Genomic DNA, 20,964 nt, shown 5'->3' with positions numbered 1-20,964 from the left:
TTTTCCCTCCTCTCTTTCATTTCATTCTAATTTTACAGTTGTATTTACCACCACAGGGATGGTTTCTGAAATTAAGTATTCCCAGGGAGCCAGAATGGACTCTGAATGGCTGCTCGGCCCCTTTCTTCAGTCACACATGGAAACAGCAAGCATATATTGACCAGTTACTATGTGCAGGCCTCTGTACACGGATACTTTAAGACTCTCCCATGCCCTGAGGGAAATGTAAACCTCACTGAAATGCATCTGTCATTTCCTATAAAATAAAGATGTAGAAATAGTATGACAGAAAACTGGCCCATTTTCCATTCCATAAGAAGAGTAAAATGTTCTCTAAGAAGCAGCCAAGTGAATCCATGAAAGCACTATCTAGCTTAGGAAGCGTCACAGAAAATGATACTATGGAGAACACTCTTCGGCGGGGGTTGTTCGGAAGTCCCAGGCTGCCTCTTCTGGCCCTCACTTTAATGTATGTGCAGGAAATAAAAATAGACTTTAATCCATGGTTCAATTGCAATGTAATCTATCCAAAGTCAAGAACTCATGATATTTTGATGCTGCACTCTGAAATTATCCCTGCAGAAAGCTTCCAAAGTGCACTCTTTGCCACTGTAGGAGAAGGGACGAGTGGAGGAATCTACGATACTCTAAGATTTTCTTCTTTTATTTATACTTACACACCACTGCCTCAAGAGTCCTCTTCCACGTCCTCTCCTCCTAATAAATTCTGGATATGTAACTGGCCCTGAACTAGAACTCGCATTGCATTCAGGAAACAAAACAAACAAGGGGAAAACAGAACAAATCTACACTTCTTAAACTATAAAGATGAACAAGAAAGTGGAGAGCATTTTTTATGCCATCTATTTGTAACAAAGCCATATAACTTCAAACAAAAGTATATCTGGCTTTCAACCTGAGTTTAAAAGGACAGCCATACTATGGCTTTTTTATTCCATACAGCATGTACTTTTGAATTAAAAAACCAAAAGAATAATCCTTACATTTGGAAGTCTCTAAGCTGCCTTGAAAAAGTTTATACATAGCACAATTAGATTGCACTTGAACATAACAGAAACCTTTCTGAAAACTTGTAAGTTGAAATTTCTGAATAATAAATCAAATTTTCATTATATCAAAGTGTTTGAGGTACAAAGAAAATAAAAAAATCCATCCATCCATCCATCCACCAATCAAATTCCTGGAGACTTTAAGAGAGCCTATACCAAATACTTTCTAGTCGGAATACTACCTTTATAAAATGATTATTACTTTTAGCAACTTCCTCCAAATTATTTTAAATAAATAAGAATTCTTAAAGTATCAATTTTGTTTAAATCAAGATACAACTAAATATTCATTCATTTAAAAATATCTTAAAGGTACAATAGATTGTTTTTTTCTGATAAGCTCTTTCACGTAGCCCAATATGCATAAAATGGCACACATCTATTTCCATTTTCAACTCAAAATAAAACAGGAATTAATTTTGATCACTTTTCTCTACTTTAGATATCCTCATAGAATAGCTAAAATACATGTATTTATTTGCATTTTGTAAAGATAGACTAAGAGAAAAAAACTGCCAAACTTCCCCAATAAAGGGCCAGATAGTAAATATTTTCAGCTTTGTGGGTCATGGTCTCCGTTACAACTACTCACCTCTGCCATGTAGTGTGAAAACAGCCATAAACAATATGTAAACAGATGGGGAAGGCTGTATCCCAATAAAACTTTATCTACAAAAACACGTGGTGGGCTGGTTTTGACCCTCCAACTGTAGTTCGCTGACCCCTGGGTCTATACTTTATGTACCATTTTAAAATGTTGAACTTTTTTCTAGGTAAAGGCCTCTCAGACAATAATTTCATAATGAAGTCAATTTGAAAAATGAGTAATACAGGAGCGCAAAGTGATGCTTATCCAATTTGGCAATAGAAGACTGCAAAAAATCCTAACCTCACATAATGTTGAATTTCCTTAAAATAGTAATACTTTATTTCATATGGAAAACCAATAAAATGCGACAGAAGCCACTAGGAGAATAACAGTCATTAAAAGGGATTAGAACCTAATTAGGAAGGGAACCTCTTATAGCACAGGAAATAGTTCTAACAAGTAAATGAATACAACCAGTTCTGCTTTTCTTCTAAATGTCCTGTATTTGTTTTTAGTACTGAGGGTTGTGGCTAATGAAAAAGTCACTCTAGATATCAAGGCAAAAAGGCATGGCACCAGCATCACCACTGTTGTGATAGTGCTACCTTTCCCTTCAGCTCACGACCATAGATATGCCTGCTCAAACAGAAAAGCTGTTGTACTTCCAAGAGAGACTATAACTAGGCCATGTCTGCCACTATCCTGGCCAGAAGCTGGGGCTTCGACTGAAGTATTGAAGCTGTATCTCTGGTGGACAGTGCCAAGTTTTGGGATTGTTGTCATGCTATCCATTTGGAATGATTCACTCAGGCGGGTTGCCCAGGACCAAAGCTTTGACTCGGTGACTAGCTGAACATCAATCAGGAAGCTGAAAAAGTGGTTTGATATGGCTACCACAGTCTAGGAGGCCCAGGGCACTTTTCCAAGTTCAGCACTAGGCATTTTGGAGCTGAGAACAGGGAGTGTGGCATCGTGGCTCTTTCAGTCAACAGCTAGAATCCGTTGTCCAAATATTAGGGCCTGCCTTACAGGTGAGCTAAAGTTAGGGACTACACAATCAGGCTGATACCATTTCCCTCTTTCTTACTAAACAAGACTAGGATATGGGAATAAAAAAAGTGAGAAATACTTTTATAGATACCTACCAATGGCCATTAAAATAATAGGCTGGGCTTCGTGTTTGCAGATATTTACTTATCTACCAAATGTAGATTTAACAGGACTATATACATATAAAGTGTTTTGTTATATACCATAGGACTTGGGCAATTTTACAGTAATATAGTAAATGACCAGAAATCTTGTCTCTACGTGAATGGTTTTTCCATTAGAAGGTTTGCATGCCACAAATACTTCCTAACCCATATTCAGTGTTTGCAAAACAAATTAAAATGTCACCAAATTCTCAATTTTCAGCCCCATTTCTTCAAAAAAATTATCTATTTTAAGTTCTCATAATCGGTTAATTTCTATATCAATCTTAGTTCCCAATTTTATAGGCCTCACAGTATTTAGTCAGATGAAGTGTTAAGAGTCCTTAGAGATTTATTACTCTGCATTCGTTTTACAAATTTCTGTAAAGGATATAACGATACTGTAGTGGAGCAGTGAAGATAAACCAGCTCTGCAGAACATCAGTGGCCATGGTACTGGTTGACAAATAGCAGTGCTCTGCACAGTTAAAACTGGTCATTGTTCAATGTCAGGCCAGCTGATCTGAAATCTGAGTTTGGTTTCTAAGACCTGAGAGAACAAGTAAGTGATAATCAGTTTTGAGGAAATAATGTATATCTTTGGTCCATAAACCTCTGAGGGCTCAAATGGGCTGGGAGAACGTTTTGGATCTGGAAACCAAACCTGAAATGAGGCTGCCATAGTATATGCCAGGTTCCACTTAAGAGTATTCTGGCAAAATTGACACAGTTGACACACTGGAGGCATTGGAACTGCACCTATGGAAGCCAAAGCTTAAGATCAGTATGTGCTTCTCCACTAGTGCTTTCTCCAACAGAAAAAAAAAAAAGGAAAAAATAACAGGAATGAGTATATATAATATTATAATTCCCCCTGCAGTTACAGAATAAAAATTGGGCAGTCCTTATGTCATAACATCAAGTCCAACATTAATATGCAACTCAGGAACTAAATTCAAGTCCTCTTTCAAGGTATTTTTATTAGCTGGCGCCAGTTTCCAACAACTATAAATGCTTTAGTATTCTGCAGAATTGTGCTGACTTACTTTACAGTCTAATACATGTGACTGGTCTGAAATTGCCACTGCATTATGAAAATTCTATGGGCCACATTATAACTGCCAAATTGCAGAATTCACATTCCCTTAGGGAATTCACGGTCAAAATTTACTTCTGATTTTCAGGAAAGGCAAAATCTTAATAATGACACATTTTCCACACTTTTGAGTCAAGGTCAATGCACCACACCAGCGCCTAAAGCTTTCCTCCACCTATCTCATTTCAAAACCTTTAATTTGTCCAACACTGGCTAATTTATTTACCTCTGTAGGTATTGTTTATACACTGAGATTACTTCTACTGTTATGTAAATTCCTGAGCACACAATTGCCCCCTCCTCTAGGAAATAAGAAATAATTAAAAAGTAATGAAGAAACAAATTTTTAACCTTATAAATTCAACTCCCACAGTTTGGATGGGGAGTACTTCCGTCAATGTATTCTAATGCTTTAATGATTCTAATGTTTTAATGCTTTAATGATTTTAATGTTTTAATGATTCTCACTTTTCTCTAATTCTCATCACAAGTTAAAATATTGATTTTTAATAACTTTTATAATCACATTCAAATTTGCCAGACAGGCACTTATTAATTTTACCTTTGAATTCTCCAAAAGAAAACCAAAACGATATCCATAACTGCAATCAAAATCATTCACTACTCAACAGAGAAGAGTGATCTTTCCTATATCTTGACACTGCTTCCCAAGTCATCCACAAGTTCTTCCTAATTCACCCCCATGAACTGGATCATTTCACTCATCCCTAGGCAACATTCAGTTCTTCTAAATCCCTTTATTCACTCGTAGGACATATTTATAGCAAAACATTTAAATTTATTTTAGTTATACCAGTGAGAGCTCAGAAAGCAAACAGTCTTGTCAATCCCATTTTATCATCAGGAATTGGAAATACTGGGATGGTTTATATTTGTTTAAGGGAAAAAAAGCTCAATTACAGAATAACATTTCAAAGCCACACTCCCTAAGATATCCATCTCTTCACTGAAGACCATGTCTTTTTCCCAACTAGCTCACTTTGTCAGAAATTACAACATTTAATTATCTTCATCAAATGTAATTTAAGAATTTATTTTGAGATTAACGCTACATACTTCTGAGTTTGGAGAGTAAGGTCATATCTTCACATATGAAGAATGAACCCCAACGGTGCTGTTATTTTTTGGTACAAGGAAGGTAACTATAGACCTAACAGCCAAAATATTTCCGGAGGTATCAAACGATATACTTAACTTTCTTAAGTTAGTCTGCATGTGGCCAATGAAGTAGAAAACTGAAACCATTACTGAGGGAGTTTAAACTTTGTTTTCTTGGCTAAGTTGCTTTCTGACCTAAATCCATCAGCATTGCGCTAATTTTCCACTATTCCCTGAGATGAAGACACAAACAAACAGGGCCCAAAGAAGACTTTGGACTCTAATTTCAATAATTAAAGCGACTACCTCTTTCTTCAAACAACTAATATCAAAACTAACATTTTCACGTACAAATATTTAAGGCCAACAACTACGTGTCTTTCATAAAATGACAAACAATATAGACACTACGTGCACTGTGCTCCACAAAGTGAAGAGGGATATTAGAGAAACATCTGCTTTAGATACCCACGTTAATCAGGCTGGCAATTATCCGATTTAGTCCTCCTCTTTAGGCCTAAGCCCATTTATGGATAAAAAATACATTAAAAGCACAGTGCCAACTTGATTTTAAGCACACAAATGACCCCAGGTAAGCACCCAAATAAGTGATATAACAACTCTAATGACTGAAGTGCAAATCAATTTTGCAAAATATTTGGAAAATTCTGGTTGTCCAAAAGTGCCAGACAGCTTACTAATTTTCAATCCATGACAATTTCGTTGAAACCCTTTGAGTTGTTTTGTGTTGATGTTAGAAGAATACACATCCTTTTTTCTTTAACAGATAAAGGAGCATTTTAACTGTTTCACAGAATACTATCTTAGAAAATTTGGTGGAAATGCAATTTATAATCTAAATACCATGACGTAATTTTCCCCCAAATAAGACCACTGTACACAGTGCTTAGCAAAGAGCCCTGCTATTAAAGCATGTTTCAGTATTTAGACAAAAAGAAAGACACCATCACCACTAATGACGGCTGTTTCTTACCACCACTACAGCAGAAAGTGTTCACTAGCATTTGATGGTAATTAATATTATCTAATCAGTACTGATATTTCTCAATAGTGATTTCTAACCCTAGTATTTCTATAAAGTTGTGATGAGTCTGCTACATTGAACATCGTTCCTTCTCCACTCTTTGGAAAAAATCTAAGAACTTTACAACTTGGAAAACTTGGTTATTTGGAAAAGCAGGAAGAAGAAAACCCATGCCAGGACTAGGAGTGGGTGCCGTTCCTCAAGCAACTAAAAAGCTTTTATGAAGAGTTTAGGGTAGCTAATAATAATCAAAGAGAAGACAGAAGACAGCCAGACAGTCACCCCCGATCAAGATTAAGACACCCCTTTAGTAAATACGGAGGGATAAAATTGGCGAGTTAGTGCTCCCAACCAGTTCCCTGTTAGCAAGCTTCTTTACATGAGATCCTTTTTTCTATCCCCCTGCAGAAATCGAAATTACATTCCCTTCTTTACAGCACTTTGTACATTTATATTATTTTATTAATTTAAAAGAAAACGTTTGTTTCATTCAACACCTTACTCTCACCACCTAGCACAGTGCCTGGCACACAGCCTGACTAGCTGACTTTGTACCAGGATAACGCCAACTCCCTGCCAGGAAATCGCTGAATAGGTTTCAATGAAGTTAACTCCTTGGGTACACATGAGAAGATAGGAAGGAGGGGAGAGGTCATTTCTAGCTTTCTTTAAGTCACCTAGTGGTGCTAGGAATAGACTCCAGGTTGCATTCACAACGCTCTAGGGCAGCATTTTGATGAACATTTGGATTAGGGACCTTAAAACATGACAGCAATAAAACCCCCATTGATGGAAATTTGAGTTCTTTTGTGGGTGTGCCCTTTTATGCATAGAGAATATGTGACAGGGGTCCCAACTGCTATTTTTTAACATTTTTTCCTAATAAACATATACTTTGAAAAGAATCAATATTTGTGACATTACCTTGAAACATGGCTCATTAAACTATCATTTTAGATGTGCAACTATGACATACAACTATCTACTGGGGCTTTGGGGGGAAAAAAAAGGAGGAGGATTGGCAATACATGTTAGCTCAGAGCCAGTCTTCCTCAGCAAAAAGAGGAGGATTAGCAGGAATGTTAGCTCAGGGCTGACCTTTCTCACACACACAAAAAAATAAATAAATAAATAAACTATCATTTTGAATCTCACAATAGTTAATAAGCTGGTAGAGACAAAAATGATCTCCCAGATATTTTTTCCTGGTTCTTTGGGAACCATAGATGCCTCATTTTTGTCGAGTTTTGTGTTTTGTTTTGTTTTTAATGGGAGTCTTTGGTGCCAAAGGTAAGACTACAATAGAAAATTGATCGTGTACTAGTGTCTCAAAATCCCACACAAATATAAGAGGAAAAAGGGGTAAAGAAAGGTGTCCTTGTCTAATTTTCAAGGGAGACAATCCGATACTTTGAAAAGACTGGTAAGATTTAACTGTCAGTGCCTTTGACATGTGAGAATGAAATTCTGCTTAAGGTAAAATCAGTTTCTTTTGATACATAAATGTATCTGTTTAAAAATAAAGGCAGAATGCAGTAATAAGTGGATCTAGTGAAATTTATATTCATTTAATAATTTAAGAAAATTACATGGCTGGCTTCCACATACATTTGGGATTATTTTTCAATTTAAAATTAAGCAGTTGTGTTAAAGTACCCTATCATGGAGAAACTTAAAGAAAAAGTTTTCATTGATTTTTAAGGACTAGCCATGCTAACAATGTAAATTTGAGGATAATAAACATCTAAAACTTAACAGACTTATCAACATATATGAGTCTATTTGAAGACTCTTTAAATTCTATGTGAAATCAAATCTTGGATGATAAACAATCCTATAAAAAGTGGACATCTACTTCACGTGTAGTCCTTAACCTCTTCGAACAAAGTTCCACACATGATAGTATCCAACAGTCCTTCAAACACCAAGAGATAGTTATCTGCACCATTAGAAGAAATTTTGAAAACTCACCCTGCAAAAATACCACAGCTAATACAATCTCTTTATTGAGTCTTTAACATTGTGCCTTGCCTCATTTTTCTTACCCATGCAATAAATTTAATTAGACAGGATTATTTTAAAAATCTTTTCTACTCCAAATATGCTATGATTCTGTGATTCAATATATGGGCAATTATCAAGAGAAAAATTATGTTATTAAAATAAAGAAAAACAAGCAAACAAAAAACAACTTTGCAACTCCAATGTCTTTCTAGCACTACAAAACTTGGCTCCTGTCTGGGATTTTAACATTTTAGCGTTCATGTACAAACCACCTCAACAGACTCATACAAAACTTCCTAAAAAAAGACTAAAATTTTATCACACCACATGAAGTAGCAGATTATAGTCCAGATTCTGAATCAGTTTGAGCCTTGGTCATTTGAGACTGTAAACCAAAGATGACCTAAGGTTATATAGAGAGAGGAAAAAGTTCTCTATTTGCGGACAGGTTAGGTTCTTGAGTTCATTTGATTTCAAATCTAAAGTAACCCTCAAGTGACCAATCATTAAAGCCATGTGTTGGTTGAGGGTAGTTTTTGCCCTAACCAAACATTATTTATATAATCGAGTCAAAGTTCTTAAGGAAAGAAGCTATGTAGTTGTCTTTGTTCTTTGGAGGCAATAAAGTAAGACTGCAGATTTGCAGCCCGACTCCAGCATCAGATTATATGCTGCAAACGTGGCCCAACAGCATCTCCTATACTACATGCTCTACTACAATGTGACCTTGCTGCTACTCCATCAAGACGCAGAGTTCAATTCTCCTCCCCTGGAATCTAGGCTGGCCATATGGCTCCTCTGTGATTCCCAGGCTAGTTCAGACAGGACCTGGTTCTCTTAGGACCCTCGCTCTGGGGAAAAGCACTCATTCTGTAAGAAGTCCAGCTATCCTGAGGCCACCACGCTAGAAGGCCAGTCCCAGCTGAGTCCAGCCTCCCAGCCACTCCCATCAAGGTGCTAAACCCAGTGAAACCGTGTGGAAGAGGATCCTGTAGTTCCAGACGTTCCAGTCCGCAGCCATTCAAGTCACTCTCAGCTCCGGCCCCAGACATCCTGGAGCAGAGACAAGCCATCCTCATTATGCCCTATCTGAATTCCTGAGCCACAGAAGTCATGACCATAATAAAATGATTGTTATTTTACACCACTAACTTTTGGGGTGGCTTGCTTCCCAGCATTATTAACTGGAACACTCTTGGAAAAAACCCAACTCTACCACTGATTGAGAACTTCGTAAACTTACAAAAATCCCTTCAATAAGACATAGGAATAACATTAACTACCTTGCAAGTTTATTGTGACATTGGGAATAACTGACATGTCTGGCCTGCAATAGTAGAAAATAAAATTAGATAATAGTTTTGTGATCATAACCTACCAAGAGCACTGTTAAATGCTAGGTAATGCATGTCCAAAATTTAAATTTGAAACTAACAACACACGCACTTCATTATTCAACACAAAGGAAGTTTACCACTTAAGGAGAAAAAAGTCCTCAATTATTAAAAAAAAACTCACTTTGCTTTGTTTTTCTGTATATTTAATAAGGAAGAAACACAACCCTAATGAGCAGGTACTTTTGTATATTTAATCTCCATGACAAACCATTTGAAGACGTTAAGTAAGTTGTACGAGGTCGCATGACTGGTGAATGGCCAAGTTCAGAGCAGTTTGAATCAAAAGCCTAATGTAGTCTCCACAACAATACTCTGCCCCCCTACAGGATTATATTATAATTTAGCATAGTTCATATAGAAGTTTACTGTGGTATTTGGGTAATGTATTCCAGGGACTTATTCTGAAGCATCTACAATCCTTTTCACTAATATATCATATCTAGTAGCACTGGATAATCTATGGTCTCGCTAAGTGGTCTTACTATTAAACAGAAACTTGAAATTCCTGACAGCAGGCAAAATCTATTGCTTGAGATATGCTTTTGTTTGTTTTGGTTTTGTTTTGAAATGTTTTATGAAAGACCAGACTTCTCACAGGCCCATCAAATCCCTTAGCTGACGAAGATTGATCTAAATGGCTCCCTGGAGACTACAATCATTCTACAAATGTGAGCAAAAGAGGAATTATATCTGCCCACAAATTAAAATGTCCTTTGTAAAAGTCAATCTGGAGAACTTGAGAATCTTAGGAGATATTAAAAGAAAGTCATCATGAAGATCTTGAAATAAGTATAACTTATTTCTATTGAGAAAGTTTTGGTGCTAAGTGCTACTCTTTGTGTAATTTTCCACCCATCTATGCTGTGCAGGTTAAATAAAACTGCATTTGTTCTACTTATGTTCTTTTTCAGGAAGCCAGAAGAGGGTATAACTGTCTGACCTGCAGGCTTGCTGAGTTATTTGTAAACATGCGTCAATATCAACTCATTTCAAGTAACAAGCTGAACCTTACCTGGAGTAAATCATACTGTGAGGTTTCCCAGTGAAATTCTGTTTTCCAATTAAGGTACGGATTCAAAGTATGCACAGATGATACACGTCTAAACTCAGAATCACTGTATCTCAGATTTTCTAAGACTTGCAGTGTTTAGGCAGTTGGAATTATCTTAAACTACTACCTAAGACAGGTTTTCCTACAATGCCTTTTAAAGAGGATTTTTACAATACAGTTTAAAAAAAGTGAGCTACATATAAAGTACTCTTAAAAGAACCACTTGTCAACTGAAAATAATAATATTCACCTGTTATTAGCATACGGTACACTGCCATTTCAAAACTGCCAGTGACTCATGTTACAAATGCAGCTATTTTTAGGACAGTGCACGAATGATGTTAACAACATTCCTTGAAAAAGGCACTAACTATTTGATCGAGTATTTTGTGGATGGAAAAGATGGATAGATTTTGTGAATGCAAAGATGGATAGATTTTGTGGATGCAAAGACGGATAAATGCACTTGTTATATCCCAAAATTACTCTTGGTAAAATGTGTTCATTTGGCCATCTGTATGTCCTGGCTTTTCACTTAGTCAATAAATCACACAGACATCAAAAAAGTAATCTGCTTTATATAAAATATCTAAATATTTATAAATTTTAAAAAAGAAACGTAAAACCACCCTAGAGGGGTGGTACACCCTAGAGGTTATACAGCAGGTCTGATGTTGAGTTTAGAGTGTCAGCATTCTGTATACACTTGAGTAACCCAATTTGCACTAAGAATTCTTTTGTAACGCTATGGCTGGGAAACCCTAACAACAACATTCTAAAAAAAAGTGATCAAAACTAAATGTGACTAAGCAGAAGTCTAAAACACTACTATCATTTTTTTAAGAACAAGACTAAAGATTTATTAAAAGGCTGCCAAATCAGTAGTAGGGAAAACTATCCTTAGAAATTCAGTGGCTGGCAGCCATGTGAGTACTACCTATTCTAAAACTTCCTAACAAGCATACTTTATTATTTTTTTTCTGTTTCCACTGTGAATGACAATTAGCTGTTTTCTTGTCTTTTTGGAAAACTTATAGCTTAAGATGAATGCCCGGGCTGTCCCTAACACCCTGAATTGGGACACCAGAGAAAAGCATTACAGTTGACTGACACCCGGTTTACTGGTTTGTACTAGAAGTGCTGAGGCAACCTTCAATACACCAGGACACAAAAGGCATGGTTCTGCTTTCGCTCAAAACCATAAAACAGGTTATAAGCAGCAAACGCATATTTGGTACCAAAATTAAAATGCAGCTTTAAAAATAATGGCTGCGGGGAAAGTTTCTGTAGGCACTGGGCCTAAGTAGGACATATTGTCGTCAGTAGAAACATTCCTGAAATTTCCCTTCTGTAAATACAAGCTTGCCTTTTCACAGCAGTTTTAATTCTAATTAAGACAAAGGTTTTTAATTAAGCCCTGAAGATCCTGGTGAAGAGCCTTCAGTAAAACTGTCCTTGGTGGTTCCTCCTGAGGTAATTCATTTCGAGAGACAATGAAGTGGATCTCTCAAAACCTTCCGAGAAGACATTTCCCTCCCTGCTTGCTGCTACTCCACACAGCAAACAGACTGAGAAAAGCTGCCTGCCTTTTGGAACAGGCAAGAAAAGCATTGCTCGTTTCAATTCAAGCTTCCCCCTTCATTTCAAAACACTGGTGGATAGAAGCTTCCAGTCCATGGAAGATTTTAAGAAAGCACATTTTGCAAAATGGGGAGAGAGCAATTTTCCACATTTTGTTTCCTTGCCTCCCACACCCCCCTACCACCCAGGAGAGGAAACATGACCTGCTACTACATAAAGAGTCAAGAACTTCTTCCAGACAGCCTCAAACAAAACCATCTCCATGTGCCTCCCCTCCATTTGCTTACGAACTATACTCTTTCTGGGATGAAAATTATTTTTTAAGCAAAATAAAACTAAAGCTCATTTTCCGGAACTGAAATAGAAATAAATGCTGGGGTATGAGTTTCAGCAAAAGGGGAGATAAACGGGCAAACATCAGAAACTGTGCCTGCCTCTGATTTTTACCTTGCAGAGTCCTATTATCACTGTATTTGCATTAAGCTCCTGTCTCCCTGTTTCCTTGCCTAGAGAGGACAAAACGCTGCGATAAATGAGTATGGAGGCAATTAAGGAAAGATTAGCAAACACTGCACACCGCTCAACAAACTCAAGCTGGCTTCTCCCCACTACCCACATTCCTGGCCAAGAGAAAAGGATAGGGGCCTGAAAAGAAAATGGGAGTTGAAGCTGGCTTCTCTAACCTATCTGAAAAGTCTTTATGCAATCAGGAGGCTATTATTTCAGGAGACAGTGAGAAAGGGGCAAAAGATTCACGTTGCTAAGGAGACATGCTGAAGCTGGCATTCCTACATAAATTTCCATTTCTATTGGAAAGGGGTAAAAAAAGATATTTTCTCCCAAGTTTATTTGGATCCCCTGGTTACTGAAGAAAGGCATTTTACCGATTTATTTTATCTTTAGTTGTAAACAACAAACCCTGAAAGAATTAAAAGACCTAAATGTTGACCTCCTGCTGCCAACCAGTCCCCTCCACAGTGAATTAAGCAACAAAGACGAAAGCCTTCAATGGGAATTTTGAGGTAATATCAAAGAAAAGCCTTTTGTAAACAGAAAATCAAATTTATGGACGGAACTTAACCAAGTGAACTAATCTCTCTTATAACAAGAAACTAAACACAAAAGTAAATCAGAATTTTGTGGCTTTTTGTGCTATTTTAACTTTCTTGGAACTTGAAACGTTTCCAGCAAAGCTTTATAAATAGTCCTAGAGAAGACATGAAACTGTCATGAAGAAATTTAATGAGGTTCTCAGGGGTGCGTGTGTGTGTGTAAGTGTGTAAAATCACGGGCAGGTCCTCTTCCTATATTCATTCCCCTTTCTCTGCACTGACACCAGCAGCTGAAGAATCAAGATTAGCAAGGAAAAGGGTTTGCAACAAGAAATCTGAAGTTAGCGGATTTCTTCTAAAGGCATAACTGGGGCGCAGGGGAAGGCAACTGGGGGTCGAGAGAGTAAAGCCCCCCTGGGGCTGTTAGCCCCAGTGACTACCTACTTCTCCATCCTCCACACCATCCATTTGCAGTTTCCAGTGCTGGCTGAATAAGCCACAACTTTCCAGGCATCTGTGAGTAGCTCATGGAGAAGAGAAAGAAAGGTTTGGAGGAGAGAGGAGGGATTTGGAGCGGGAGAGAAGGAAGGGCAACTCACAACCAACGACGGTGTCACCAAAAAAGGAAAGGAAATGAAGCTTGTCCCTCGCCCAACTCCCCACATCCCTCGAAAATTTAAGGAAATAAAACCCAAACCGAAACTCACTGGGGAAACCCAGATAAAGCAGCCAGAACCGTGGGCACTAAGACATCAACTCAGGCAAATCCCCCTTCAGAGAGAAGAAAGTGGGGAAGCCCGAGCCGAGAACCCACAGCATCTTCGTGAAGTTGGGGCGTTTTTGCGTGTCTCTTTTTTAACCGGGGTGTGGAAGGCGTTGCATTTTTAACACAGCCACATGGTTCTCGCCTTAAATGATAACAATTACCCAAAATAGCATACGTGTTACTCCAGAGCCCGAGGAATGGCCACGGGAGGAGAGGGCGTGGGACGTCGCACTGGGTCCAGAGCCCAGGACCGGGGAGAGGAGAGCGGTGGACATCAGGGAGCGGCTGGAGCCCGAGGGTCCGCGGAGGGCCGGGATGCAGCGGGGCGGGCGAGGGTAGGGGACACAGAAGGTGACGGGGAGAGGAGGCGGCTGCCCTGGCCGCGGGGCGCGGGGCAGTCCGGGGCGGGAGGCAGGGGTCGCGCGCGCCGGGCCCTCACCGCTGCTGAGCGTGGACTCGCAGTGCCAGCGGTCCAAGCTGGCGGGTTTCCGGCAGGACTCCCACAGGGACAGGTAGTACTGGTGGTCGGCCGTGACCCAGGCCGGGCTCAGCACGGCCCCAGGTCCAGACCCCGCGCCAGGAAGATGCACACCACCCCCACCCGCTTCAGCGGGGCCAGCACCGACCCGCGCACCTCCTCCATGCCGCTGCCCGCCGAAGCCATGCCCCGGGCGCCGCAGCCGGCCAGCCCCGCCGGAGGCGAGGACGCCAGGCGGGTCCGGAGAGCGGGGAGCCCGACCCCCTTGGAGGGAAGCAGCCGAGCCGCCGCGCGCGAAGACTCGCTCCTTCGGGGCTCCGCACGCCTCCCGCCGCGCCGCGCACTGGGTCTGCGGGGACGGCCGGCCGGGGTGGGGGGCGTCGGCAGCCGCAGCCACGCCGATCCCGCCGCGGCCCTTCGCCGCCGGCCCCGAGCCGCGTTCTGCCCGCGCCCGCCCCGCCCCGGCGTGGACCGGCTGGCTCCGCCCCGGCCCCTCCCCGGGCTGCGGGAGGCGGTGCCGAGCTGGGAGGGGTGGCGGGTCCGCACCCGGGCGGCGTCAAGCTCTGGCTCCTGGCTCCCGGAGCGAGAGGCTCGAACCCGCCTCGCCCCGCCCCGCCCGTGCCCGGCTCGCGCGCGGAGCGGATCCCCCTCTCTGCCTCCGATGCGCGGCGCGCACGGAGCTGGTCCTCCCTCCGCGTGCCCGGCGGGCGCGGAGTCCAGTGCGAGCCCTCTGCCCCGGACCAGCTGCGCGCGACAATTCCTCGAAGCTGCCGGGCCCCTGGCCCCACCCCTGTCCGAGCTTGCCCTGGGGTCGCCTTGCTTCCCGCCCCCACCCCTTGCTGTCACGTGGGTTTCCTTTTCTTAGCGAGCTGGGGTGGGTCCTTTTCTAGAAGGCGTCAGCTGTGGATTCGTAGGTTTCCTGGGCTGTGGCCATTGGCGCAAGGAGAGGTTTTCGCTCTCTCAGTGATGTAACACCCCCTAACACCCCCGACCCCGCGCCCCGCCAGTTTCTCATCCTGGGAGATTTGGAGGAAGGAGGAGAAAAAGTGACCAAAAGCATTTCGTCCTCTCTTCAAACCCAGGACGGACCCAGTCTCGGACCCAGGAACCCCCCCAGTTTTCCCTGTTTTCGAACTTTACCCTCAAGCTTGCTGCCGCTTCTGTTCTCTGGGCTCGCCTCCTTTTGCGCCCCCTATGAAGGGCGATTGCTTAGGGAACGCAAACGCTAAAATGGGAATGAAATCTCCCGCAAAATGTGAAGTAAACCTTACTTGCTTCCCCGCTGCTCTGTTCCTTTGATTGCGTGTTGGCTAAAACCTATATTCATTAGGCTAACTTGCACTATGTCAAGTTAGATCAGAATTCCTCCCTGGGCATTAACCTGTTCTTGTGCCCCACAATACCTAGCCCAGGGCGTGGCATAGGAAAAGTGGCATAACTTGAAGTAATCAATCTACACGTATTTATTGAGCACCTACTGTGCGCTCCGAGCTAAGGACTCAGCCCAATATGACCTTGGCCCTGTTGTTAAGAAAACGCTCCATTTTTTCTGTACGAGGAATAAACACGCCTTGAAAGTGAATTTGCGATTCTGTAATTGGCTAGTTCAGCTTGTAATTGGCGGGTTATCTGTCTCGTTATCTCTGACTACTTTCCATTTTTCCTATAAAAGAAACTATTTATTGAATAGATCATTGGGGATGGGGGTGTTCCCAGATCCTTCACCATCTGTAAAATTTGGTGAGAAACCCAAAATAGTGGTTAAGATCTGAAGAATGGAGGAAATGCCTTCTCTCTTTTAATGAAACACTGTCCTCAACCTTGCAGGATTTCATACGTTTTGTTGATAATTTCTTTCCTTCTAACCACATCTTTCCATAGAGCTGACTACATTTTGATGGAAGCAACATTTTGAGTGTAAGAAACAATCGAGTTAGTGTCAAATGACTTGAGAATAAGAACCAACCCAATGTGAAATAAAAACCTAGGGTTTTCTTACATTTGGAAATTTACTGCCCTTAGTAAAGAATGCCTAGAGCACTCGGAGCTCCTTGACCTCCAACTTCCAACAGGCTCCTTGGCCTCCCAACCTTCCAAGGAGATAGAAGCCTAAGTGCTTCTCCTTAAAAACAATTCCTAATGGAACACTGAAAAATTAAAAACCTGGACGATTCATAGGGACGACCAGGCTAGTGATATTTTTCTTCTACCTGGATTTATGTTCATGGGTTTATAATGTACATTTGAAAATAATGTTTAAGAAAATTTCTTGACTATGACCTCAAAATTATAAAGAAATCTTTTTTCTCCAAATTCTATCACCTTCCCTTTTAATAAGTTCCATTTGCAGTCAGCCAATATTTATCTTTGTTCCCTCTAATTCAGGCTTTCTTCTTCCTCCACCCCACCCTAGCCCCCACCTCTACCCCCCCCCATTTTGCTTCATTTTTCTGGCTTGTTCTCAACTGTTTACTTGAGTGACTCCATCCTTCTTTGTACTACCTATAAAATTGTCTCTGTATTGTCTCCAAAATTAGAAAAATAAGCTATTTTTAACAACAAAAAGCCAAATTCTCCTAAAATACTTCATTCCTTTGTTAATCATTTCTAGAACTTGCACAACATAATACAGATCAACTATCCTTAATCCTCGCTTTCAAAATATAAAAAGCTCTTAAAACAAAAGTATTCTTTTTTCTTTTCATAAGGTTGTAGCAAACTCATTTGGTGGAAAAACCAATTTCAAACTGATGTGAGGCTATTTATGGTTTTGGTTTATCCCACTTAGTGTGAATAAACATGTGCAATAGTATCCTTCAAAAATCTGAAAAAGACTGAATTCCTCAACACAGCTAACCCCAAAGGTTTTATATAAGGCATGGTGGACCTGAATTTACCCTAAAGATGGAAAAAATAGAGCAGGGGATTCCAACAATTAGTAAACATTGGATGAAAACCTACAAAAAAAGAAGTATCTGGCTGGAAGTGGGAGGGGTGGGAGGTGACAACTAAGGAGTGTGTGTATGTGTGTGTGTGTAGGAGGAGGGTAGAAACAAGGATTGAAATAGACTCATATCTGAGAAATGATATGGGCCTACATTGAATTGTGACGTTAGAGTCCCTAGGTCAGGAGAATTTACTAGAGATCTCTTAGAAGTGATGACTTTGATGACGTTGTTGGCCCTGCACTATAGCGTCACACAAAGGCCAGAGGCGCCCTCTTTCACCTGAGCCTAGCCTGGAGTACCGTGTTACCATTGTCACCCCTATCCGTGGACCTCAGGGGGGCATAGGCTTACTGTATCCCACGGTACAAGAGCTCCATGAAAATTGGAGTCACAGAACTCTGATATGTGACTTTGCGTGAGTTGTGTAGCCAGGGAAAGGCAGGAAGGAGTCATTCGCTAGACCTTAACGTAAAGGAAAAGATCAGCTCCACGCTTTAATCAGTCAGGCCAGAAAAATGGGGCAGCAATGTGAGAAGTGAGGTCTGATGGAAATGATTCATCAGAAAAGTGGAAAAGTGTCATGATGGGAGGTGGAGGGTGTGGGAGAGATGAGGAGGAGGAGCACATTCCAGACTTTGAATATGTCTTAAAAGAATCAAGAGGAATTAATGTTACCCCGTCAGCTCACAGTCTGTCAGGAAGGGCACCATCTCTACGTTTCCTTAGCAGTTGAAATGTACAACTACTAAGGTTCAGTCGTTTGGAATAAGCCAGAGGGGACTTAGTTAGGAAGGGAAAGATAATTTACTGTTTTCAGGAATGAGCCCAGCAAATTTCATAGATTGTTCAAGCCACTAATCTTGTCACTGTCACAGCAGCCTCTGGTCAATGTCAACCCTGTGCGCCTTCTTTCGGTAGGCAGTGGGGAGGTGTCGCCCAGTTTTTCTGAATCCGGGTCACCATCCACATAGAGTAGGCTCTGTCCATCAGGGACAGAGCCATTTGGCTCCGCTCTTTGAGTCATGCTTTTCTTCCCAGATCCTGGAAAGGACTTCCTACACTGTGGACTTTCAGCACTGAGATCACATCCAGATGTGCACTGGTTAAACCTGTTTGTTCTCAGAGAGGAAGAAATAGAATGGAGGGGAAAACGATGAAGCAATCATTAAAAGATTAGAAATATCCACCAACTGTTTTTCCAGAGTAACAGACAATAACGTTGGCAAAATATTTTAGAAATTAGAAATGAAAAATACTTGAGTGGTTTATTCTCTTAACTATAATTCCATTCTTGAGGTCCATGCTAGAAGGATTCTGATGCGAATGAAACCATAATATAATGAGGCCTGCCTGCTATTTATGATAATTAATAAGGTCCAAGAGAGTTCCAGGTTACAGAGTATTCTGTATTACATTATTGAGATTTCTTGTTACATTGTGGCAAAATTCTTGGCTTAGAGTTATCTCAAATAATTGTGACTAATAATTGATATTTCTGCTTTTTTTTAAAAAAAGAACATTGATAAAAATGAAGAATTCCACATCCAAAAAACTAAATTCCGTCATTTTCTAGTCTCTTTTCCGATTTAAAAATGTACGATATGGTTGAGCAGTTAGATTTAAGGCAATAATAGCACATTCACTATTCACATTGTGTTGATGTTTTGATTCCAAGTTAATTGTTGTTTTGTAGTAGTAACTATGACCATAATAATTTACTCATCCACAAAGAAAGGAAATAAATCATGGAAGTGAAAACACAAGAGGCCACTGGAGTTGAAGGATGATTAGTTTTAAAATAAATATTTTTATTGTAATGAAAGAAGTGTGTCACATGCCCAGGAAGCAGGAATACAGGGAAAATTGGAATATTCCCAGTGGGACTAATTCTAGATGTCTTTTCCATCTTTTTCAAGCGTCTGTTTCCTTAATAACAATCACTTATAGGCACAAATCTTCCTTTATATTTATATTTTATTTGTACTCACTTATAGCTTTGTGGAGAAATGACCAGGTGTAAGCACTTCAAGCACCTCATGACTGCATTTTTACTTTTTGTTTCTTTGCTGCTACAACTGTAAGCTGAATCTTCTGGTTACCCTGAAGCAAGTGCAGGCCTAGCAACATATTCTCATCCTGGTGGCATTTCAGTTATCCTTGGCTGCCATTAGCATGATACGTCTTTTCTACATCTCTCCTGCGTGCCCCATGCTTGAGGACTAAATTGATAATGGAACACTAGAAGCCTCAGAAGTGGTTACCCTGAATAGTTGAATACTTTGGTAGGATGAGCAGGTTTAGTTTATGCTTGGTGGAGCTTGAAGGGAATTAGTGTTGAATCACGACTTAGGTGTTGACTTAAACACAGGCCAAGGGAAGTTAGAGTAGAGATGGAATCATCATCATCAGGAATCGTCCTGGGAAATTGCTCACCCCTTCCATTGCTCTGTTTGGAGCTTTTTAGCTAAGCTTCCTCTGTGACTTTATATTTTAGTCTAAAGCCATCTTTGTGCACTTCTTGGTGAGTTGTAGAGACCTTTTACCTTTGGCCATTTGAATGGAGACACTTGTGACTAATGGAAAAATTCTAAGAAATGCCTGCTTAGAACTCCCACTTCCCAAATGAGACTGGAGCAGTGTCATTGCAAAAATAGTTTCATCCATGCTGATGGACACTGTTGTATTCTCTCCCTTGTGCTTATTTTTCGTAATATAGACAGTCTCAAAATTGTTATTGCTGGGGGTCCTTCCCAAGTGTTCTCCTAATAGGGACTATGTCTATAGTGTAAGAAAGTTCTCTTTCATTAGAAAGTGAATCCCTCTCCTCCTTTGTGAAGGACTAACATTCACAATGGGAAAAAAATGAACCCTAAAATTCATACGTCTCAAGTATAGTGATGGCTCAAAGTTAATTGAAGAACAGGCTGAAATTTAAAAAGGATTAAGTAGAAAGGATAACTGGAGCAATCTATACTCACACTTCCAAGGAGAAGAATGCAGCTAAGCATTACTCTCTGGAATTTCCAAAAGGTGGTGTTAAATGTCAGCAATGCTAGGCGATTGAGGCTAGTGGAAAAAAGATCCTCTTAAGAATTGTATTTCAGTGTAGCTCTCACCTCTAGATTTCACCTTTTAAAATTTGTCTGTAAAATGAGTGAGTAGTACTGCACAATTCGTCAGCAGTCTGTCAAAATTCGAAATGTCAGCTCATTCAGGTCCAAACAAATATAGGTGGGAGTATCAGAACAATATGAAGATTAGTGCTTTTTGTCATTTCCTGAATCATTTTCTTGCAACTCTTCCTTAGCCTACCTGTTTCACATTTTCCCCGTCTCAAGCTGTTTGGTCTTTGGTAAACAAGAATGGGAAGTGCTTTTGATTCAGCCAGACCGAGGTTAGGATACTCACTCTGGAACCTACTGAATATACAGATTTGGGCATGCCATTAACCTCAGTTCCCTCCTTTATAAAATGGGGTGATACCTACATCATTAAGTTGTGAGGATTAATGAGGTAATTTATATAATGTGTAATGTCTGGCATATAGTAAGGACGAATCATAATTATTATATGAT

The 20,964-nt window shown here is 40.4% G+C and overlaps 1 protein-coding gene across 1 annotated transcript in view; it reads right to left on the bottom strand.

Annotated features, from left to right (window-relative positions):
* The window catches only part of TMEM47 (transmembrane protein 47), a 29,179-nt gene extending 14,325 nt beyond the window's left edge, over window positions 1-14,854 (bottom strand). The window contains 2 exon segments of the mRNA XM_004435055.2: window positions 14,403-14,525; window positions 14,528-14,854. Of these exon segments, the coding sequence (XP_004435112.2) occupies window positions 14,403-14,525; window positions 14,528-14,627 (223 nt within the window). The 5' untranslated portion in view covers window positions 14,628-14,854.
* Window positions 14,855-20,964: the final 6,110 nt, after the last annotated feature.

The sequence above is a fragment of the Ceratotherium simum genome, chromosome X, assembly GCF_057802395.1.
Source record: "Ceratotherium simum simum isolate JZ-2026a chromosome X, ASM5780239v1, whole genome shotgun sequence".
In the NCBI taxonomy this organism is placed as follows: Eukaryota; Metazoa; Chordata; class Mammalia; order Perissodactyla; family Rhinocerotidae; genus Ceratotherium; species Ceratotherium simum.
The sequence above is the reverse complement of the archived record's forward strand: the minus strand, read 5'-3'. Positions and strand labels throughout refer to the sequence as shown.